The sequence below is a fragment of the Barbus barbus genome, assembly GCF_936440315.1.
Source record: "Barbus barbus genome assembly, chromosome: 33".
Lineage (NCBI taxonomy): Eukaryota > Metazoa > Chordata > Actinopteri > Cypriniformes > Cyprinidae > Barbus > Barbus barbus.
This window is the reverse complement of record NC_136761.1, coordinates 25,817,788-25,839,207: the sequence shown is the minus strand read 5'-3', so window position 1 is coordinate 25,839,207 and position 21,420 is coordinate 25,817,788. Positions and strand designations below refer to the sequence as shown.

At 36.0% G+C, this 21,420-nt stretch overlaps 1 protein-coding gene across 1 annotated transcript in view; it reads right to left on the bottom strand.

The window, feature by feature from the left end:
• Nucleotides 1-21,420, bottom strand: part of LOC306853724 (5-hydroxytryptamine receptor 4-like) — a gene marked incomplete at both ends in the record, with an annotated part of 101,314 nt that overhangs the window by 44,037 nt on the left and 35,857 nt on the right. The window contains 3 exons of the mRNA XM_079391353.1: nt 4,113-4,266; nt 15,437-15,637; nt 20,338-20,451. Coding sequence (XP_079247479.1) covers nt 4,113-4,266; nt 15,437-15,637; nt 20,338-20,451 — 469 coding nt within the window. The remainder of the gene's footprint in view (nt 1-4,112; nt 4,267-15,436; nt 15,638-20,337; nt 20,452-21,420) is intronic.

The following is a 21,420-nucleotide window of genomic DNA, read 5'->3' as shown; positions in this document are numbered from 1 at the left end:
GTAGAATACTAATCATCTTGCCAACTATTTACTTCAAATAGAAAACTAATTCATTCTTTTATATTTTGTTCTTGTCTGAAGGAAACTACAAACTTAGAGAAAACCACTTCAAGTCTCAATTATTTCTTTAGATATATTAGCTCAGGGCTTCCCGAGCTTTATTGAATCCCTTAGATGTAAAATATTAACTTGAAATATGGCTTTAAATATTTAATTGGTTTTAGTAAGGGTTTTATTTTGATTGTTTGTATTTTAAAATGATTTATATATAGGGCTGCACATATATCATAGTTAACTTTACAGTAGTACTCAACACTGATTACTGTCAGACTTTCCAAATCCTTCATCACTTGAATTAAAATTACAATCATTTAATTTTAAACCACAGCCACCACAAAATCAGATTTCAGCACCTGTTTTTACTTCGAGATTGTTCAGAGGTTAAATACAGATTTAAAATCATAACAAGATATAGTTTAAATTCTATGTATAGCTACAACAGGAAACACTGGCATCTCACAACACCTGGGAAAGAAACAGTTAATCTTCAAAAATCAAGCATGTACATAAATCCAGAAAGGAAATAAAACAATTATCAGATAATCATGTGTCCTAAACTCCTAAAACAATAGTGTATCAATTTGTTTTAGAGCAGTCAATGCAATTTGGGAAAGAAGTCAATTAAAATTGTGTGTGTGTGTGCGCGCGTATGTGTGTGTGCATGAAAATATTCAAATGTAACACACTTTGTAATCATTAATATTTTAACAAGTAACTAATTCAATTACACATTTTTCTCAGTAACTGTAACGGATTACAGTTACATTTTTTGTAATTAAATTAAGTAATCGTGTTACATGTAACTTCTACTAGTATTGCTTTTAAAATATTAAGATTAAGGGCCAGATTTACTAACAGTCTTTTGGCATTAAAATAGTCCTGGCAGGATTTAACAAGTAAAGAATTAGCGCTGAAAAGACATGGACACAGTTATTTTTGTGCCTGACCTTATTGGATATGCAATTTATCATTCCGGTGTAATAAAACGTAGGGGACTACTTTCATGCGCTGCGTAATATCATTGCGCCTGCTGCACCCATAGAACGACAGCGAAGTTCCTTGATTAGTACGCCGCAATGAGAGTATAGTTCCTAGCCATATCAGCCTAGAAAATCGCAACTTTTAATTTTCCGTCGATCACAATGCAAATACAGAAGAGTCAAGCTTTAAATTGGAAAATTATCGAAACCCTTTGGTCATTTTTGAGCGAGATGCTAATGGTCTAATCCGATTCAATGATCTATGCTAAGCTAAGCTAAAAGTGTATGGAGAGAATTTTGTGCCAATATTCATCAAACAAATCCAGTGTTTTACAAATAAACACAATCTGTCTGGCAAAGAAAAACTCGATTTTCAAACAAATGCATAGTGATTTGCAAATACCAAACTCTATTTGAGAGAAAATGCAGAGGTATGGACAAATATATGCATTGTGTGTTACAACTGTGAGACTCATTTGCCTTTTTATGAGGAAACTTGGCTTGATTTTCTCACAAATGCGTGCAGGCAGATTTTCTCACAAATGCGTGCAGGCAGATTTTCTCACAAATGCGTACAGGCAGATTCTCTCACACGTGCACTTGAGCAACTTTCTTTTCCAAAAACAGCAGATGGCGCTGTCGGTCAATTTACGCTAGTCTACCGAGACCCGAAACACCTCTTTACCTTTTCAGAGCAATATGAGTGGGGAATAGGGGTGTCTAAATTAATCGTTGAAATTAATCGGACGATTCTGCATCGATGCAGTAATAGACCATAATCGATTATAGCCTATGACGTCATTCACATACGCGAGTATTAAAAACATTCACTTGTCACGCGAGTATTAAAAATGCACTCTATTTTAAAATCTAAGCTTGGCTTTTTTCCAGGGTATGGCACATGTGTGTGCTAGAGACAAACGCGGCAGGCTTCATTGCACAGAAAATGCACTATGAGACACGTGCACATTGCTAGTGCTTCCACTCGCTGTTATTTTAGTCTTTTACTTTAGATATATTAGATGCGCAAAACTCACGTACTGACAGACTTTCACGTGCGCTTTGTGTACTTTTATGATACAAAATTGATGTAAACAGTCAAGTTATGTTTTCAGAACAGGACAAAACATCTGATATGTGGAAATAGATCTGTGCATTAGTGTGAAAGCAATCTATTAAAGCTGCCAGTGGCTATGATCTCATCAGTAAAATCAAATGACAATAATGCTGAGGAAAAAATAAATACCTACAACTATAATTATCTGTAAACTTTCGATACTTAAAGCACTCCCAGCTACTGAAAGTGCTTCTTGTTTAACACTTAATTGTCTTCCCCCCCCTTTATTACTTTATTTTTGCTTGTATGTTTTGAAGCTATATTTAATTTGAATTCTTAACAATAAATAATTAATTAATATATTAATTAACAATTATTTTAAAAAGTAGCCTGCTTATATAATTTAATAAAAATGCACAAAATATAATCGTGATTCATTGTGATGCATCGTGATATCGAATCGAATTGAATCGAATCATTGACATGATAATCGGAATCATATGGAATCATGAAACCAGTGCTGATTCACACCCCTAGAGGGTGAAAATTAGAGTTGTGTATTTGCAAATCACTTTGCGTTTGTTTGAAAGTCGAGTTTTTCTTTGTAAAATAGATTGTGTTTATTTGCAAAACACAGGATTTGGTTGATGAATATTGGCACAAAATTTGCTCCATAAAAGTGCTATCGTCAGACCCGGAGATCGGCTGAATGGATTCAAAAATGGTAAAACTCAACTGTTTAACTCTTGGGGAGTTGTAAAATGAGCCTATTTTCAAAAAAAGTGAAATATTCCTCTAACCTTTTTTTATGGGTATAATAACAAACTTTATGGGAGGAGAGTGTTAAAATGAATCATGCAACGCGATTTACTAATGTTTGCGCTCATCAAATTACTGGTATTTGTGCCATTATTGAACGCCCAAAAAAATCATGCGGTAATTGTGCTGCTCTTGGTAGATTGCGTTGGTCATTATGGAAATGATCTGGCTGTGTTTGTGTTCTTTAATATGCGCATTATTAGTAAATCATTCCGCCGAATTTTCCCCTCCCATCGGAGCTTTTATGACGCTTTTATCACAATTGCTCTGTAAAATCAAAAATGGGTATTTGATAATTACAGCCGTAATAATTGTTTTATTTTACACTGCAAATTACAATACTATAATTTTGTCTTAAATTCTCAATTTTCAAATGTTTAAATCTTCGTGTTGTTATTTTAGTGGAATAGCTACTGGTTAAATGCTGTAAAAGGATGAAAATGGTGCAAACGAGTAAATAAAATGTGTTCCCAAAATGCATGTTATAAGAGTTTGTGAGACTAATATCCAAGCCACATTGAGGTGCTATATCACAATTTCAGTTTTATTTAAATTAATTGTGTAGCCACATCTATTTATTTGAACTTTGTGCTCAGTTTAATTATTAGCTTTTCATCAACTCACAAAACCCCATTTGGGAAAGCTGTATGTATTAGATGTATTAGATACATCTGGTCAGTTACCAAAGACTGAGAACAGAAATGGTGTCACGTGAAACTCATGAAACATTACATTTACAAGCACAATTTCCTTTCTCCAGCGTGACTTAATTATGGTGCATCAGTCTTCACCCAGGACCATTTTTGTTTGTTTACTGGTAAGTAATGGATTAAGTTCCCTTCCTGAGACTGTGGCATTTAATTTTCTCCTCAATCATCCCACCCCTCAAAACTGGTCTTTACATACTGCAAATGCTTTCCTAGAAAAATGCACTGTGGCTTGGCTTCTATGCATGGATGCATAATTGCCTTTTGTAAAAATGCATAGAAAGCGGAGAAGATGCCTGAAAAAGACTTTGTGTGCGTCACAAGTTTCCCTCATAATCACTCCCTGCACATTTTATAGGGCATCTACGCTCGCCTTGATTGCAAGGTGAGAGAATTCAAAGAAACATCATTAATACAAGAATCAAAGTCAGACTGCCTTCGCAAACCTTATCAGCACACACAGTCGACCATCTGATGGATGTGACTCACCAAATCATTTATTCCAATACTGTTCCAGCCTTGCATTATGGGTAGGAAGGAAATAACGGTTGGGATTATCCAGCATCCTCCGATCATTAGAGCCACTCTCAACGGTGTCATCTTATTCCTGTAAACCAGTGGCTGGCAACAGATGGCATAGTACCTGGAAGGAAAGGTAAAGAAACAGCATGTTGAATACTCTTCATTTCTCCAGCCATATAGTACATACAAAATAATTCAGATGAAATAACTGTATATAAACACTGGAAAATGCATTTTCGATATGCATGTGAAAGACAACAACCTTGAAAAACCTGAAGGATGATGACCTGCCAGTGGCCCTGATTGACAAAACGTCAGCCTATCAAGCATCTGAAAAACACATTCTGTCAAGCTGCTAGAGCTTTTTAACCTTTCTGATCTGCTTTTCTAATCAGCTCAAGGTTGTTGGTAAAAATGACATTAAAGGTGCAGTGTGTAATATTGACAACTAGCAGCTGAAATGTGTGTGTGTGTATATATATATATATATATATATATATATGTATGTGTTTTAGTATAGTCAGAAAAATTGCATACAGCATACCTTTAACTATAGCATTCTGAGCTACCAGAGTCCTGGTATCACCTGGAATTTATTTGAAATCTAAATCTTTATATATATTATAAATGTCTTTACTGACACTTTTGATCAATTCAATGCATCCAATGCATCAATAAAAGTATCTTTTTTTTTTTTTTTATAATTGTACTGAACGTACACTTCTAAATAATAGTGTATGCTATATAGTCTATGACAAGGAATATTATTTATGTAAAAAATATTCACACAGCTTTATTACCATTTATACCACAGGTTGACTAGTCTCAGTAGAAAACCATAAATAGGGTTAAGAAAAAACGAAAACTCGTGACAGTCAAATAAATGGCTCTCAGTTAACAAAGACTACTCTCAGTTTGAAGTAATCCTTGTCCTGCACTTATATATGTAACTTGATGACTCAAAGTGTCAAAAGTGCATAAAAAAGTAGCTGCACAACAAAAGCCCTGCTATAAAGGGTATAAGGGGACTGCTATAAATAGTTACCAACTAAAAAAAATCAAAAGTTAAACTATTTTTGCTTGATAGAAACAGTCTCTGACTTGTTGAAGAACTGAAGATTTAAGGACCATGCCCCGAAAGGTCTTTACCCCTCACACAACCTTTCGCCCTTCACTTCCCATCACGTTCGAAGCCTCACACTTTGCCATCTACTGCATGTCGTGAGCTGAGCCTCGGATGAACATTTTGTGCCTTGTGGCTGTCAAGGATGTGTGTTTGGAGAGGTCTGCTATCTCAAAGACTGAGAGAAAACGTCACAGAGGACAGACTTTACTCACAATCCCTTCGACTAAACGGGACAGGTCTCTATTTTTCTCTCTCTTTAACCCAGATGTGTCAAAGCTTCAGTCTGTGTGTGTCGAGGTTCCTGTTTACAAGCATGCCTCTGGCCATAGAGTCTGCTAACCCAACCATGTGTTCACCACAACATGCTCTACCCCCATGCATCAGAATGGCCTCTGCCCCTACAGGTCTGAGTTTGGCTTTTACTGGGCTTTGAGGCATCAATATTTATAATTGTTTTTATAATTTCATTTGGTGGTGCAAAATTGACAAATTTCGCCTTGCTGGAAGCACAACAGGTGTTCTGAGTCATCTGTTGTGTCTAATTGACAACACAACTCCACTAAAATGACTATGTTAGGTCCCCAAATAACGTCCTGGTGCAATTTATTGACTCTTTTCATGGGGGCGTTTGAATGGGACTCGCGTATCATTCTTCTGTAACAAATTTGGAAAGGTTAGGGCTTAGGAGATTTGCAGCAGCGAGAGGAAGTATTTGTTAGTGGGTCAGAAGCACCGAGCAAGCATTACTCCCAGTCTTAAATCATTCCCAGCTTGTGTCAGACGGCTGCAGTCCAGCACTGCACTCTTTCCCGAATTGCACATTTGGTCATTTTTTTAGAGTTGGGTCAGTTAAATAAGTTTTAAGGATCTAAGCTTTATTGTTAAAAAGCTTGGGGTCGGTAAATATTTTTGAATGTTTTCTGAAAGAAGTCTCTCATGTTAACCAACGCTGCATTTATTTAATAAAAAATACAGTAACAACAGTAATATTGTGAAATATTTGTACAATTTGAAATAACTAATGATTTTTTTATTTGAATATATGTTAAAATGTAATTTATTTCTGTGATCAAAGCTGAATTTTCAGCATCATTACTCCAGTCTTCAGTGTCTTCAGAAATCCTTCTAATATGCCGATTCTGGTTATTATTAATATTGAAAACAGCTGCTTAATATTTTTGTAGAGATCCTGATCATTTCTTTCAGGATTTGTTAATGAATAGACATTTATAAGAACAGTGTTTCATTGAATTAGGAATCTTTTGTATCATCAACAATGTCTTTACTGTCAGTTTTGATCATTTTAATGCATTCCTTGCTTAATAAAATTAATTAAAAAAAAATTATTACCAACCACAAAGTGTAGTTCACTTTGCTTTTATTGTTCTGCAACTTTACCCAAGACGTCTGACTTTGAAGGTTGTACACACCAGCTTTTGTTTCGTTTAATTACATAGTGCCTCTTTTGAATTGGATCAATTTGGCCCACAATAAAAGTCATGCACTCTCTTAAGAGTATTCCCATTTCTCTAAACAGCTGAATTGGGACAGCATAACCAAGGCTACACACAAGCATAATGGGCTTAATGTTCTCTCATTGTTCTGGCTGCATTTACTTCAGCCAGTGCTAATAAAACGAAACATAATTAAAATGAGGTGACACAATTACAGCAATTGCTTTAGTGCATAAAGAACAATATGCAAGATGCTCATTAAAATCATCACATGCCCAAGATGTCCTCAGGGATTTGGCCCTTATATTTTCAAGCGTGTCTCTGGCTGATATTAGCGAGTGATAAACAAATTACCACCGCTCGGCCATTCACACCTACATCCAGCCGGCTGTGACGAATTCTTGCTGGAAGACTTGCAATTCTTGGGCTGACTGTCAGCCATGGTCTATTGCTGCTTATGCCAACCACAGCCCTGTCAAAGATGGATGTCACAGAGCCACTTCTGTGTACGTGCTCAACCAGCATATTGATTTCTCACCGTGGCACCTGTAAGCGCTATCTAAAGGGATGAAAGCAATTGCAGTGGAAAAAAAGCAGGCAGACTTGAGACAACATTACACTTCCAACGAACAGTATTGGCTCTGACTCACACTGTGCCCGAGGCGAGGGACGAACAACCTTTATTTTAATAAATTAAATGATCAACTACACAGTAAGATTCAAAGATGTGATAAAATGTACCAATACAACAAAACACCTTGGGTAAATTTGTTGAGAATTTTTTTTTTTTAACTAACGGATACCATACTTCTCCACACTGTAAAACCGAACAGTTAATTCCACTAAAATAATAATGAAAGTTCATTAGACTTAATTGAAATAAGCTATGTAAACTCAAAATGGTTGTGTTTTCTAGTTCCCAGCATGCTTTGTATCAGACAACAAGGAAAATGTATAAATTAAGTCTTATTTTGTGTGTTTTTGCACAAGATTAACATCGAGAGACACACGTTAGTACTTAAATGTTGTGTTATGTTAGGATTTAGGTTTCTGTTATGTTGGATTTGTAGTTTTACCATTCTGGTGAAGAGTAGAGCCTGTGGTTAGGTTGAGGGTGGATAGCAAACCTTAAAGATTACATATACTGCATGTTGTTTGGCTATTTACATGCAAGGGTGTCGGGAGTCTTTTAGAGAATGACATTAGCATGCCAGTGTGCTGTTGAAAACTAGTATTTACCTATAAAGATCCGAAAGAATGAGCTGTTTATGGAAGCAAGTTGTATATAATTATCATTGCGATGAGTGGGATGGGATCATGGAAGTGAGGCTTGGTTTGGCTCCCATTGCTCTCAACCCACTTGTCATAAAAATGTTAAGTTCTACTAACTTAAAATAATTGAAATCAAAATGTTTTGAGTATTCTTAACTTATGGGGTTTTACGGTGCAGTTGATTAATTATGTTAAGAATTGCAAACAAATTTTGTGAAATGTTATGTTTGAATATGCAAATGATTTATTATCTAATTAAATAATATGCACACATTTGCATACATTAATCTGAACACTAGATAAAACCAGGTATAAAATTATTGTTTCATTTGCTGATTTCAAGAGTCAAAGGCATTGTACAGAGGGGATTTTGGATTGGACTTTTTGTTTTATTTCATTTCATTTTAGTTTACTAGAAACAACATTATTAATCATATTACGATATTGAGCCATACAAAACAAAAGGATCTATTTTTATACCCTTTACTGGGATAAAACCTATGCATTCCCTATTTTAAAAAATATTGATAATAATAAAAGTCAAATAAAATAATAAAAAAAATGAAAAATTATTATCAGCAAACAAACCCGTGCACAACCAAAATTTTTCACCGTTTTTAAGAAATAAACGCTGTATGAAATCAGGCAAATGTTAAAAAACTTTCTATAAAAAATATTTTTAAATGCCTTCAGAATATACATAGGAATGAAACTGCAAAATCTGGTATGTGTAAGTAAGTGAAATGAAGATGCAATCTACAGACACAAAGTGATAAAGTGCAATAAAATACACACTTAAAAGTCTATTTTGAATGTTTTCATTTCAGGAGCCTGAAACAGCATGTAACGTACAGCCACAAATCTTGCATTAAGCAATAAATATAAATGTTAGCAATGTCAAACGGCTCACTGGTCATATATGTGATAGTATGAAATCATAGTTAAACATTTTTAGGTACCTCAATAAAAAAAAAAAATGACACGATGAATTATCGATCACCTGTCTATAGCAGCAAGTCCCATCAGGCCACCGCATGGCTTTCCTCTGAAAACACACACTGAATATCAAGCAGCACTGAAGCACTGTCCATGTGGTGCCCACTGGATTTATATTTGATCAGAAAATTCTAAATTAGACCTGTGATCAGAATCCACAATCTGCATGGAAGCATGATCAGTCATGCAAACATGTTTCCCTGAGGGTCCAGGCCCGTGACGGAAATAGCATCATGAAAGTCTGTGTGAAAACTCAATTCCAAGCTTGGCCAGCATCGGACAAGCGTATGATGTGGAGAAATGAACCTCCAGCCAAATGAAAAGCACTTCTAATGACTAGAAGCTCACGAGCAAGAACCACCTATATCACTGCTTTCCCAGCCTCATGCCTCTATTGACCGTTTCCCTCTCTGTGGCTCTTTCAAGATTCAAGCTTCATTCATAAATGAAGGAATATGAATGCAGAAGAGAAGTGAGAGAAGTGCGCCTATTTTTAGTGGGTTTTATAAAGTTTATAAATTACTCATACAAAGGCTCTTTGCTGTCTAAGTAGAGATCTAGAGATCTAGTAGTCTGGACAGAAAGCCCATGTGATGTCCACACAGATTGAAAAAGATAATACTTGCTGGCAGAAAATCAAGTATGGAAAACACACAATCTTTATTGTTGTCATAAAGTTTAGGACAGAAAAGTGCAAAGTTCTTCATACTATAACGGAAGCTGAGCTACAAGGGGAACGTATCACACTCATGCTGTTTTGACAATAAAAATGACACATACTAAAGGGTGCATTTGTATTTAAATGATTACGATCTCGAATGAAATCTTACAGGAATGCGTCAGCCTAATGAGGAATAACACTGCAGTCCCACTGCGCAGCAGTCTACAGCATTTCATAACCGCTGCTGAAAGACCTCCTGACAGCTCCCCTGTTGCTCTTTTGTTCTCTGTGTGGAGACTGATCAGGTGCAGCACACCACATTTCATTTCTGTAGTGCCATCTGGGTCTCTTTCTTCCATGCTGCTGAAGTCTGCAAATAGTCGTGACAGCAAAAGCTCCTAGATCAATTTACAACTGGCAGACATCTTCTTCCTCTGTGATGGAAGTTGCAGAGGATTTTGTCTGCTTACTGGAATGTTGTCAGTACATACTGTACTATGCTACCACAGAACTATACATTTACACTGAAATTAATCTTATTTTCAAAATACGTCTGCGTTGTTTTTGAGTAAAAATAAATTAAAAGGCATTGCAACTACGACTTGTTGCAAATATATTCAATGTCAACCTGAAAATGCATTCACAACCCATTTTAATTCTGTAACAGTGACATTTACAAGTGAAACTACACGTTTAGCAAGATTTCTTTTTTTTTTGGTGAGTTGTGAATTGATTGGTTCAGTTATTGATTCTAGAGGCCTCAATGCAGTCAATTGTGGAGGATTACATTACTGGCAAAAACTTTAAAAGATGCTTTCGGACCAGGATAAGGAGGGCTGAAGGTCAAGTTCATCCTCAAGACGTATCCCAATAGTGACAGTTCATTGTCAAACCTATAAATATAATATATTGCTGTAACCTTTATTGCATAACATAATTGGCAGCACATTACCTGGGCTGTTATTATGCAAGATTTATGCAAACCGATGCCGAAAGTCACCAGATTATAGTATGGCACTTCTCAGACATTCCAAAACTCGACAATTGCATTTCAGTTGCATTTCAACATTCAATATGTTTACATGGACAACAACATTCTGATTTTAACAGGATTAAGACAATACTCTAATTAGGAATCTATCATGTAAAACAGAGATTTTTGATTACCTTAATCCAGCTAAAGTCATGATTTCAATCAGCGGAAACAAGCCAGATTGATGTCCCCCCAATATCGAGTGACTACTGTCCCTAGCAGTAATTTTGATTTTAAACAATGTCTGTTGTCTGCTGTGATGTACCCACCAACGCCAAAATCAAACCTACACCTTTGACATTTAAAGCACATAGCGATGTATTAGCCTTGCAAGTGAAAAATGAATTGAAAAAGCAATTAAAACCTTTGAATAACAAGACATACAAAAATATCTCTTTAATATCAGTTGCAGTTTTGCTTCTCAGGTCACTTTATGCCACAAGGCAAAGATAATGATAATGTGAACAATGATTTTTGCCATTGTGGCAGGCTGACATTGTGTTTTGTGCTATGACTCCAGTGTGCGTTATTTTCCGCATGGCTTACTCTGATGTAAGCACAATTTAAGCGCAAAACCTTTGGGACAGCTTTGTGCATGCTGTATTCTCTATACCTATTTATAACCCCATAACGTATATGACCTTGCTTATCGTGTATATTGCACAAGTCACCCAGAAGACTACACTGAATTTCTCACCTGCTGATACATACAGCAATTATCAAGAAGAACTAAGGAAGTTTCTTAAACATATATAAGTGGCAGCCCGTGATGCACAAATAACACAGCTAATGAGCACCTACAATTAGTATTCAACCGGAATGAGTCAGATGAGTGAAGGCATAATGGAAGCACTAAATTAAGCATTAAAATCAACAGTGAGACTGCAGATCATCTGAAGACCCTCGCGCCGTATCGCAGACTCTAAACACATGCTGTTCGGCGCGTGAGGTTTGTGTGAGAAATGAGAAGAGACTGCTACTAACCCGAAGGCTGAAGAAGAATTACATGGGAGAAAACAGCTTTTAAGAACAAGGTGGAGCGCATTTCACACAGTCTAAATTGAGATGACATGGCTATTATTGCTGTATGTGCTAAGTGAGCGCCTGAAGGACACCCGGCCAGCCTCATTGTCAAAACTCAGAAGGGCAAATGACTTGTGAAATAGCAGGAATGGATGCCATTTCGCCTCGCACGAGATTCATGATTGTAATAAGTGCCGCCTGTAGCCGAGTCGACTGGATCCTCTTCATTCTTCGCACTCAGGAAAACATTACTGTTCTTATGGAAATCACACACGGCATGGGAGAAGATGCCAGGTGGAGCGTGAATGCAAGATGCGATGAATAGTAACAGGAAAGACAAGATAAACAGAAACATGGAGATAATGAACAGAGTAGCATAAAAATTATTGTTTTATTTTTACAGCCCTCATACAATCACGTAAAAGCATCTGCCACATTGCTATTAATAAATCAAGGCTATTAATGGGTTTAATAAGGTATAAAATAATTTCTTATCATCCTTTACTTTTTTAATTAAAAGACTTTCTTCTGTGGAAAATAAAATAAAGTTAATGAAAGTTACAAGTTACTTTGATGTGTTTATGGTGTTTATGGACTGTTTTCAGAGCTTGAAAACCCTGGTCACCTCTATTTTCAGTTTAGGGAAGAGAGCAGCTTGCACTTTCTGCTAAGTTTCTCCTAAGTGTTTAAGTTTTAAAGTGTTTACATTAAAGTAGTAAATTGTAGCTTCATCATTACAGACGTGTAACAACAAATATTTAAAAATATATATGATACACAATGTGCAGTAGAAACGATATGAAAGCATATTTTAGTTTACCATAAATTCTTGTCTGTACATTCAGTAGCATATTTCAACATAAATAAACCATGCAATGTAAATATGAAATTGCATATATGAGCTGTACTCTACTGGGTCAAAAATGCACTCTATGCACTGTAAAGTCATGTTTTTCCTTTCTTCAACTCATCAAATTAATTTAACCAATTTCAACTTTATTTTTTAAGTTCAACTAAATGTTAAAGTCAAGAGTAAATTTTGAAGTCAGTATGATTTAAGTTGTACTAACGTTGCACAGACAATTTGACTGAACTTAAATTTTTGAGCTGAAGTAAGTGGAATAACTGAATTCAATATAAATTTAAACTACTATAAATTTTCATTTAATTGCATGTGCAAATAAGTGCCTAAAACATACCTGTACATGTATGTTCCTTTATAGTGTATTATTGCTGTAGTAAGCACTCTTTTAAAAAATGCTAAAGTGTTCTTATATGCTATGATTTATTTGATTTACATTTAATGGGATAGTTCAGCCAAAAATTAAAATTCTGTCATTTACTCGCACTCAAGTTGTTCCAAACCTGTGTGAGTTTCTTCTATTGAACATGATAGAAGATATTTTGAAGACTGTTGGCGGTTGCCATATAATTTTTTTCCATATTATGGAAGTCAATGGCTACCGTCAGCATCCTTCAAAATATAATCTGTTGTGCTCAACGGAAAAACAAAACTTATACAGGTTTGGAACAACTTGAGTGTGAGTAAATGACTGAATTTAAATTTTTGACTGAACTTTCCCTTTAAATAACTTTTTACATCATGACCATTGCATCAAATGCAGCTCATGATGCCTTAAGACAGCTACTAGAAGAAATAGAAGCTAAGACTAGTATGTACAGACTGCAATACCGTATGTTTGTTTGTAGGCAGGCTATGTAGCAACGTAGATTGTTACATCATTATTCGACTCAAGTCAGTGGAAACAGGCCAGAGTAAAGAACAGAGAGCGAGAGAGAGAGGTACATGTCAAACGAAGAAAGAGCAAACCAAATATTATGAGTCCCCTCCTCTCGCTGTGCCCTTATGTCCCCTTAACAAGCGAGGCACTGGAAGGCGGCCCGTGTGACTTCAGGGGCCGAGTGACGTAAACCAGGGAAGCAGCTGAGCACTCAAAGCTCATCCTGAATATCAGCGCTGAGGTCTAATGCATCACTCTGGGGTAAAGGGCCAGAGCTGAAAGCGTGGTTCATGCAAACTAAGGCTTAGTGCTTTATTGAACTGCTAAGTGGAGTAGCCTTACAATGTGCCAGTGTCACACAAGACGCTTGAGATACTAAACCGTGTTTGAGTACCTCTTATTTTCTCTTTTTATTATTCACGATGGAGCGTTTGCTTCCGATGGGAACGAGGCCAGAAACTAAATAGAATGTCAAAGCATGAAACGGATTACAGTTGAATGCCCATTCATGGAGTTTAGATGAATTATCCATTAAAGTTACAGGCAGAAAAAAGATAAGCTCAGACAGAAAAACATGGCAGGTTTCTGTATTTCTTTGTTGTTTGTTCTTGCGGTTATTACAGTAATTCTTTAAAAGCAACAAGCGCTAGCCAAGCGGATGGAATTACAGACGCTTTAACAAACAACCTTAACGTTTTACACGGAGGAACAATGAAACCTACAGCCTTTATGCACTGTCAGTCATACACATATGCAAAACTGAACATAAGAATTGATTATCCATATTGTCACCACTGTGCCCTTGAGTGAAGCACGTAACCTCCGGCTGCTCCAGGGGATTTTCAGCGAAGTTGCTTTGCATAAAAACATCTGCCACAACTGAGATTTTTTACTATCAAGCATACTGATCCCTTGCAAGGGACACCTTTCCTAAATAAAGTATATATTTTCATGTATACAAAAATAAATAAATACAAAATAAAAAAAATAAAATATATATTTTAAACAAATGTTTAGACATGTTTCTATAACTTAAAACATGTTGATGCTTTTTATATTATATTTTCATTGTGTATTATTTTAATTAAAATCATTAATTAATTTAATAAAATTATTAAAAGCTTTATCATATACAAATTCTGTAATTGGACTAATGTCAAAACTAATTTGTAATTTATTATAACATTAAAATTATTTTTTTAATATTCACTTTCAATTATACTGGCATGTTTTGTCTGTATACTACGTGAGTAATGTCAGTGGTATACATTTTTAAGTCTATTAAAAACTAGACCTTTTAAAATAATTGTGATTTATATCCAACTAAATTAATGTCCACTTATAAAACAATAAATTACAAATAAATTATCAAAAATATATATGTGTGTGTATTTTTAATATATCAAGGTTTGTATTTCAAATAAATGATGTTCTCTTAAACTCTGTATTAATCAAAGTATCCTCAAAAATAAATTACAATTTCCACGAGAATATGCAGCACTGTCAACATTGATTATAACAAAAAAGACTTGTTTTTTCTCTCTCTCAAAGTCAAATGTTCTCTGGACCCATTAGCATCTCTTAGTGCTCCTCTAGTCTGAAAACACTTCTATTTACGAATTCTAAGTTGTCCAGCATCAAGATGTTTCTCAGTCTTTTACATTTCACATATTTTGAACCATTTTCTTGTTGCTTGACTTTAAGAGTTTATTAGGCTCGTAATCACAGTGTTGGTGGACGAATTACTGGGCAAGGGACTTTGTGTGGTCACACATAGATCGCCATGGAAACAGCATCCCTACACAGAACTAAAATCTCAAGTGCTCGTCCTTTGTGGGGAAACAATTTACGGCTGCCATGACAACTGCATCTGCAGTCATGTGTCAAGACTATACGTTTATGGAATTTCAATTATTAGCACTTGATTCATACGCAACCAAGACGCCTCAGGAGAGTGCAGTAATGAAAGGGTGTTTGTTTTTACCTGTCGAGGGAGATGCAGCACAGGTGTAGGATGGAGGCGGTGGTCAGCAGCACGTCCAGAGAGGTGCGGACCAGGCAGAAGGTCTCTCCGTAGATCCAGTTCTGATGGATCAGTTCTATGGCACCAAACGGCATCACCAGCACTGACACCAGCAGGTCAGCAAACGCCAGCGAGACGATGAAGTAGTTGGTTTTGATTTTCCTGCGGGAGAAACAAAAAGCATATGTTCATTTCTTCTTTTCTATGAATTCAGCTGAAAAAAGTCATTGTATAACATATCTACACTTCACATTAGAAAAAAAAGTGTAAAAACAATACAGTATGATTTCTCAGTAAAACTGGGAACTCACTATTGGTTTCAGTTAATAAAACTATCATCTATCAATAAAACTATTGACTCATTCATTCAAACAATTTGTTCAAAATGCCTGATTCATATAGAAACGAGCAAGGGACTGTCCTTAAGAATGGATTATAGACTATATAATATAATATAATTGATTATAAACAATTTAAAGGAAATTTCAAGCAAACTGAAAAACAGGGTGCACAAAATATATGAATGCACAAATATATATATCAAAACATTTAATTGTATGGACTTGACTTGTTCCATCATAACAGCTGTCCATTTGTAGACGAACTACCCCTTTAAATTCAATAACGAATGTAATCACAGCAGCTAGATAAGATGTGTTGTTGATGAGCAGAAATTCATAATCATTATCAAATCAGTTACTTACTAAGATATCTGCTGAAAGTTTTTGTGCTATGTGTGTGGTACAGTAGGTTGTTGATAGGTTGTCATAATGTTTGCTCCCCTTGAGGCTCTCCAGAGCTCTGGGCACCCTATTAATGAGTAATAAAACTCTCGCTTGAGCTTCTAAACACACAGATCTATATATAGCTCACTGAGAAGAATTAATAGGCTCAAATCATTCTGTCACGAAAACCATAACATGGCATAAAATCCGCATACCAGCTGCCTGTCAACAATATACACGTCTGAAAGAATGCAGAGAGGGCACTGATTGGCTTTCATGCACATTTGACGCCAATTTTGAAGACTGAAAAGCAACAGGCATCCGATAATTAAGCCATCAGATAGTGTGTCAGTATTTACAAATCCCTTTTGGATGCATCATTAAAGCAAAATGCCACCAGATGTTCCATTTGACCCTATGGAGGGCAGCCAATTTTAAAGGCGTTTTTCATTACCGTCATGACATAACGTTTGGCGTGTGACTCACTCTTTGGGTCTTAGACACTGTGAAATGTAGATTATTTTTCCCATGACTTCTATTATCAGATAAGCATTACAAAGGTGGTGGAGTGGAAACATGCCCCTTCAGTGAAAGAATCTGGGTGGTATGAGACAGGATAAGCAATTTATAAATCAGAGGGAAGTATAGTATGTGAAAAAGAGGAATGAATGTATTAAGTGATGTGTGGCATGACGTTTGAGGAGATAAGAAGCCTAGCGCTGCCTCCAGGCTTGAGAGACATCAAAGACCAACAGCATTTACAGAGCTCCGTAAACGCTTTCTTCTCTCCTTCACAGTAAAAGAGTGTTAAAAGGATACAAAATAATGTGCATGAACTTAAATGTCAAGTTGCCATCAAATCCACTATTATGCAACCTATGAAACAATCATACAAAAAAAAACATACGAAAGGAACATCACTGTTCAAAAGTATGGGGTTGGCAAGATTTTTAATTCTTTCGAAAGAAGCCTCTTACCAAGGCGGATTTCATTTGATCAGAAATACAGTAAAAACAGTGAAATATTATTATGATTTAAGACAGCTGTCTTCTATTTAATAATGTTTAAAATGGAATTTATTCCTGTGATGCAAAGCTGAATTTTAAGCATCATTACTCCAGTCTTCAGTGACACCATTTATTTGAAATGGAAGTCTTTTCTAACATTATATATGTTTTTACTTCCACTTTTGATCAATTAAGCTTAATAAAATAATTTATTTCTTTAAAAAAATTAATTAATAATAATAATAAATCTTACTGACCCTTAACATTGTATATAAGGCTTTTTATTTAAATTTAAATTGTGTCAATTTTGTTTATAACCCCCCCAAAAAAAACAAAAAAACAACAACAACACAAAAACTGTTTCCCTAGACATAGACAAGAACAATAAAAACAACTGATCATTTTTAGTCTGACAAACTCATCTTGACTTTACGAGAATGGTAACGAAATCAACAACAACAGCGTAAATTAAATGGGCAAGTGGTCAAACAATGCAACCATATTATTTATTCATGCCTCAGTGCATGCTGGGAATCCCAACAGTCTGAGAAACCTGCGTCTGTGCAGCTAGTTAGAACCTACAAATACTTTAAATACCTATTAAAATAGAAAAGTTGCTTTGACATGCATCACTTGTGCTCTTAGTTTAGTTGTTGTAACTTTGTAACAGCAAGTAAAAAAATTCAATAATCAATTTTTGGGTTATTGTGTCAGCATTAAATACGGCACACACATTGAAAAAAGACATTGTGAACGGTGACATTTTGTTTGTTTGTTTGTTTGTTTTGTGTCCATGCAATGGAAGTCAATGGGTACCCAATATATTTGTTTGCAAAACTGGTTACTAACATGCATCAAAATACCTTCTTTTATCTTCCACAGAAGAAGAAAAGTCATACAGGTTTAGAAAACTATAACTGGCTGCCCTAGATCTGGCCATAACAGTGGCTTCCTTGGAATGGCACATTTGTGATGATGTTGACACTTTCTAGACAGTCTGAGATGATGGTGAGATATGATACAGTGTGGGTGGAGATCTGGAACTTAAGCAAACAAGCACTGTTTCTTCCTATCAGACATGGACTATTTCTGTTAATAAAGGACTCAGAGCTCCATTCATCTTTCATTGATGTAAAAACAATTGCATAGTTTTCCAAGAACCCAGCAGGACTCCAAAGCTGTAATTAACAAGCTGCTAATTACCTACTGAAATGAAACCCAAAGAGGCTATGTATAAGTGTTTATGAGCTGCTGAACTGCTAAACTAATAAAAAAAACTGCCCACTGTTGCAAGAGACACTGTTAAATAATGATGAGCTTGTACACTCGATCTGAACAATTAACCATTAACCTGTGTATTCTGTGTCAAAGACAAGATCACATGCCGGAGGAGTGATCAGACGGCCTATTTTAAGACATTTATCACTACCATCTTGACATAACGTTCAGAGCATGACTCCCTCTTTGACACTACAACAAGTTTCTAGGTAACCTGGATGAATGTAGATCATTTTTCTCATGACTTCAGAGATTTCATGAAAAAAACAAAAAAACATACTGGTTCCTCCAGTCTTGAGAGATGAAAGAAACCTACAGTAGGGGTGGGGGAAAAACCGATTCACATATGAATCGCGATTCAGTCCTCTAGCGATTCGCATCGATTCACAAGTCGTTCTACACAGCCACTAAAGGGGCATGGTTAGCAGCTTGCTAGCGGTAGCCTGTTACATGAATTTCACTTAAAAACATAAACAGAGTAAGGAGTGATGACTGATAGGATGATGGCAAATGATTTGCAGATCCTGAGCACCACTGACAAACTTCTAATCTTGGAAAATGTGTAGTAAGTAAAAAAATTACTGCTGCTCTGTAGTTTTACGCACAGTATGTGTGCTCGTGAATCTCGAAAGTGAAAGTAAAAAGCGAGCACGCATTCCAAAGCGATTTCAGTGCCCCACATATTAATAACGGCTCCCTGATGCCCGCAATTTATATACAGCATAATTACCCAATGATATAACTGCAAGAGAAAGCATTGAAATATTAGAAATATTTAGGGGTTCCGTAGCGCACACAATTTTTTGATGAAAAATGTTAATAGAAATCAAAAAAATCGTGAAACGATTTTTAATCGAATTTGAAGGATCATGTGACACTGAAGACTGGAGTAATTTTGATGAAAATGGCATTTTATATATTCAAATATAAAACCGTTATTTTAAATTGTAATAATGTTTCACAGTATTATTGTTATTACTGTATTTTTGACCAAATTAATGCAGCCTTAGTGAGCAGAAGAGACTTTCAGGGGGAAAAAAACACCTTCTCATCACCTCCATACTTCTGAATGGTATTATAGGTCCTTATATTTTGGATAAAATATTAATCTCACAATTCACCATAGTAGTCATATTGCATAATATAAGATTTCCCCCAATTTAGTGGACATAAAAGTATATGTTTGTTTCTTATTATTAGTCCTCAGTGGATTTTCCATCATGAAAAACTTTTTTTTTTTTTCTAATCTGAATGTTTAAAACATTTTTTTTTCTTTTGCAATATTGTTTCACTCAATAGTCAGCGTTTTATTGTTTTTTTTTTTGCCAAAGGTCACTTTCCATCCTATTAGTCTTTTGTAAAATCCTTAAACCAACAAAGACATCCTCCTCCAGATCATTATGGATTTAATGAATTCTGTCATGTTTGAGGCATTCGCTGGTTTATAAACATCCCAATTAAAACAAATCATTCCATCTGTTTGACAAAATTACAAGAAAATCTGTTCACAAATGTGCGCAAACCCAATCCCTCACTGAGCACTGAGTAATTTTAGCTCTTTATCTTTAATCTTGTTCATTTTGAATAAAGTTTAAATGTCTAATCTTTGCTATAGCTTTTGATAGAAGCACTTGAATTCGGTTATTTGAGTTGATACCGCATAACAAGAGCGGCCTGTGCCACTCAGCTAACGTTTAAACCCTGGAAAAGCAGAAAATATCCATCCAGTAAGAATTTCCTTGAAGTCATGTCAGTTCACTCGAGCTGCACAAATGAAATGCTAAGAAGGGCTGTTTTCCCTTGGGCTGACAGATAAGTGGAGAGCGGTGGGTGGAGACGGGCGGTTTCTGACCTGAGCTGCCGGTCTTTGCAGACGGCCACCATAACCAGCAGGTTGCCCAGGACGCTCATGAGCATGACCAGTGACAGGAAGCTGATGAGAGCAATGCTCTTCGCCAACCCGTTGCTGTGGGAACAGACAGAAGACACAGACTTAGTGAAAATCATTTGAACGTATGGAAAGATGAAAATACTGATAAGCGTCACAGTATCAAAGGCGATTCAACAGGACTAACAATAGCACAGACATTTCAGTTTCAGAAGACATTACCGGTGCATCAGAAATGCTTTTAATTGTACATTTAATGCATTTAAAGTAAGTTTGATTGGCTAATTATTAAATGTTGACATTTAAGAAAGCTTTCACCACCTCAATTCCCATGGAAACTGCGGCGTAAAAGCACTGGCCAGGAATAGAAAGCACATTGCCCACACAGTCTGACCAAAAAAGACAATTCCTCCTCACGAAAAGATCATTTCTTTAGGTTACAGATGACGTAGATCTCACAAACGCTGTTTCTAATCATTGGTGGATCAATAATGATTAGCAATGATGTTTAAAACCTTTCTGCCACATGCATCCATTTCTAGTTTTTATTTACATTCAATTTAGATGTTAGATTGCATTGAGAAAATCATATTCTAGTATAGAGTAGAGGCTTAAAAATGCCTCTTGTACCTATAAACTCTAATGCAATTCTCTTCTGACTCAGTGTTTTCCCTCAAGATTGACATTGACTATGTAATTGTAGGCTTAAGGCTGTTATTGTGACAGCAGGCGTGAGGAAGAGGTAACCCCCTGCCGCACATTACAGACTAATGAACGGCAGGGAATTTGAGATAAAGAGGCGGTAAACCGATAAAGAGTCAGTTCAACCGAAGAAAGATAGATATGGCAGATAAAAAACAAAACGTCTGCGGAACAATAAGACAAGATGTAGGACCCGTGTAAATATCGGACCAGCTTTCCAGCGCAGGAGAGAACTCAACGAGTGGAAAGCCTGTGATCGGACGCTGAGGTTGATTTTTTTCTTCTCGATTGGTGAGTAACACCGTGTCGACACCGGACGCGCCGCGCCGCAACAGCTAAAGCCTG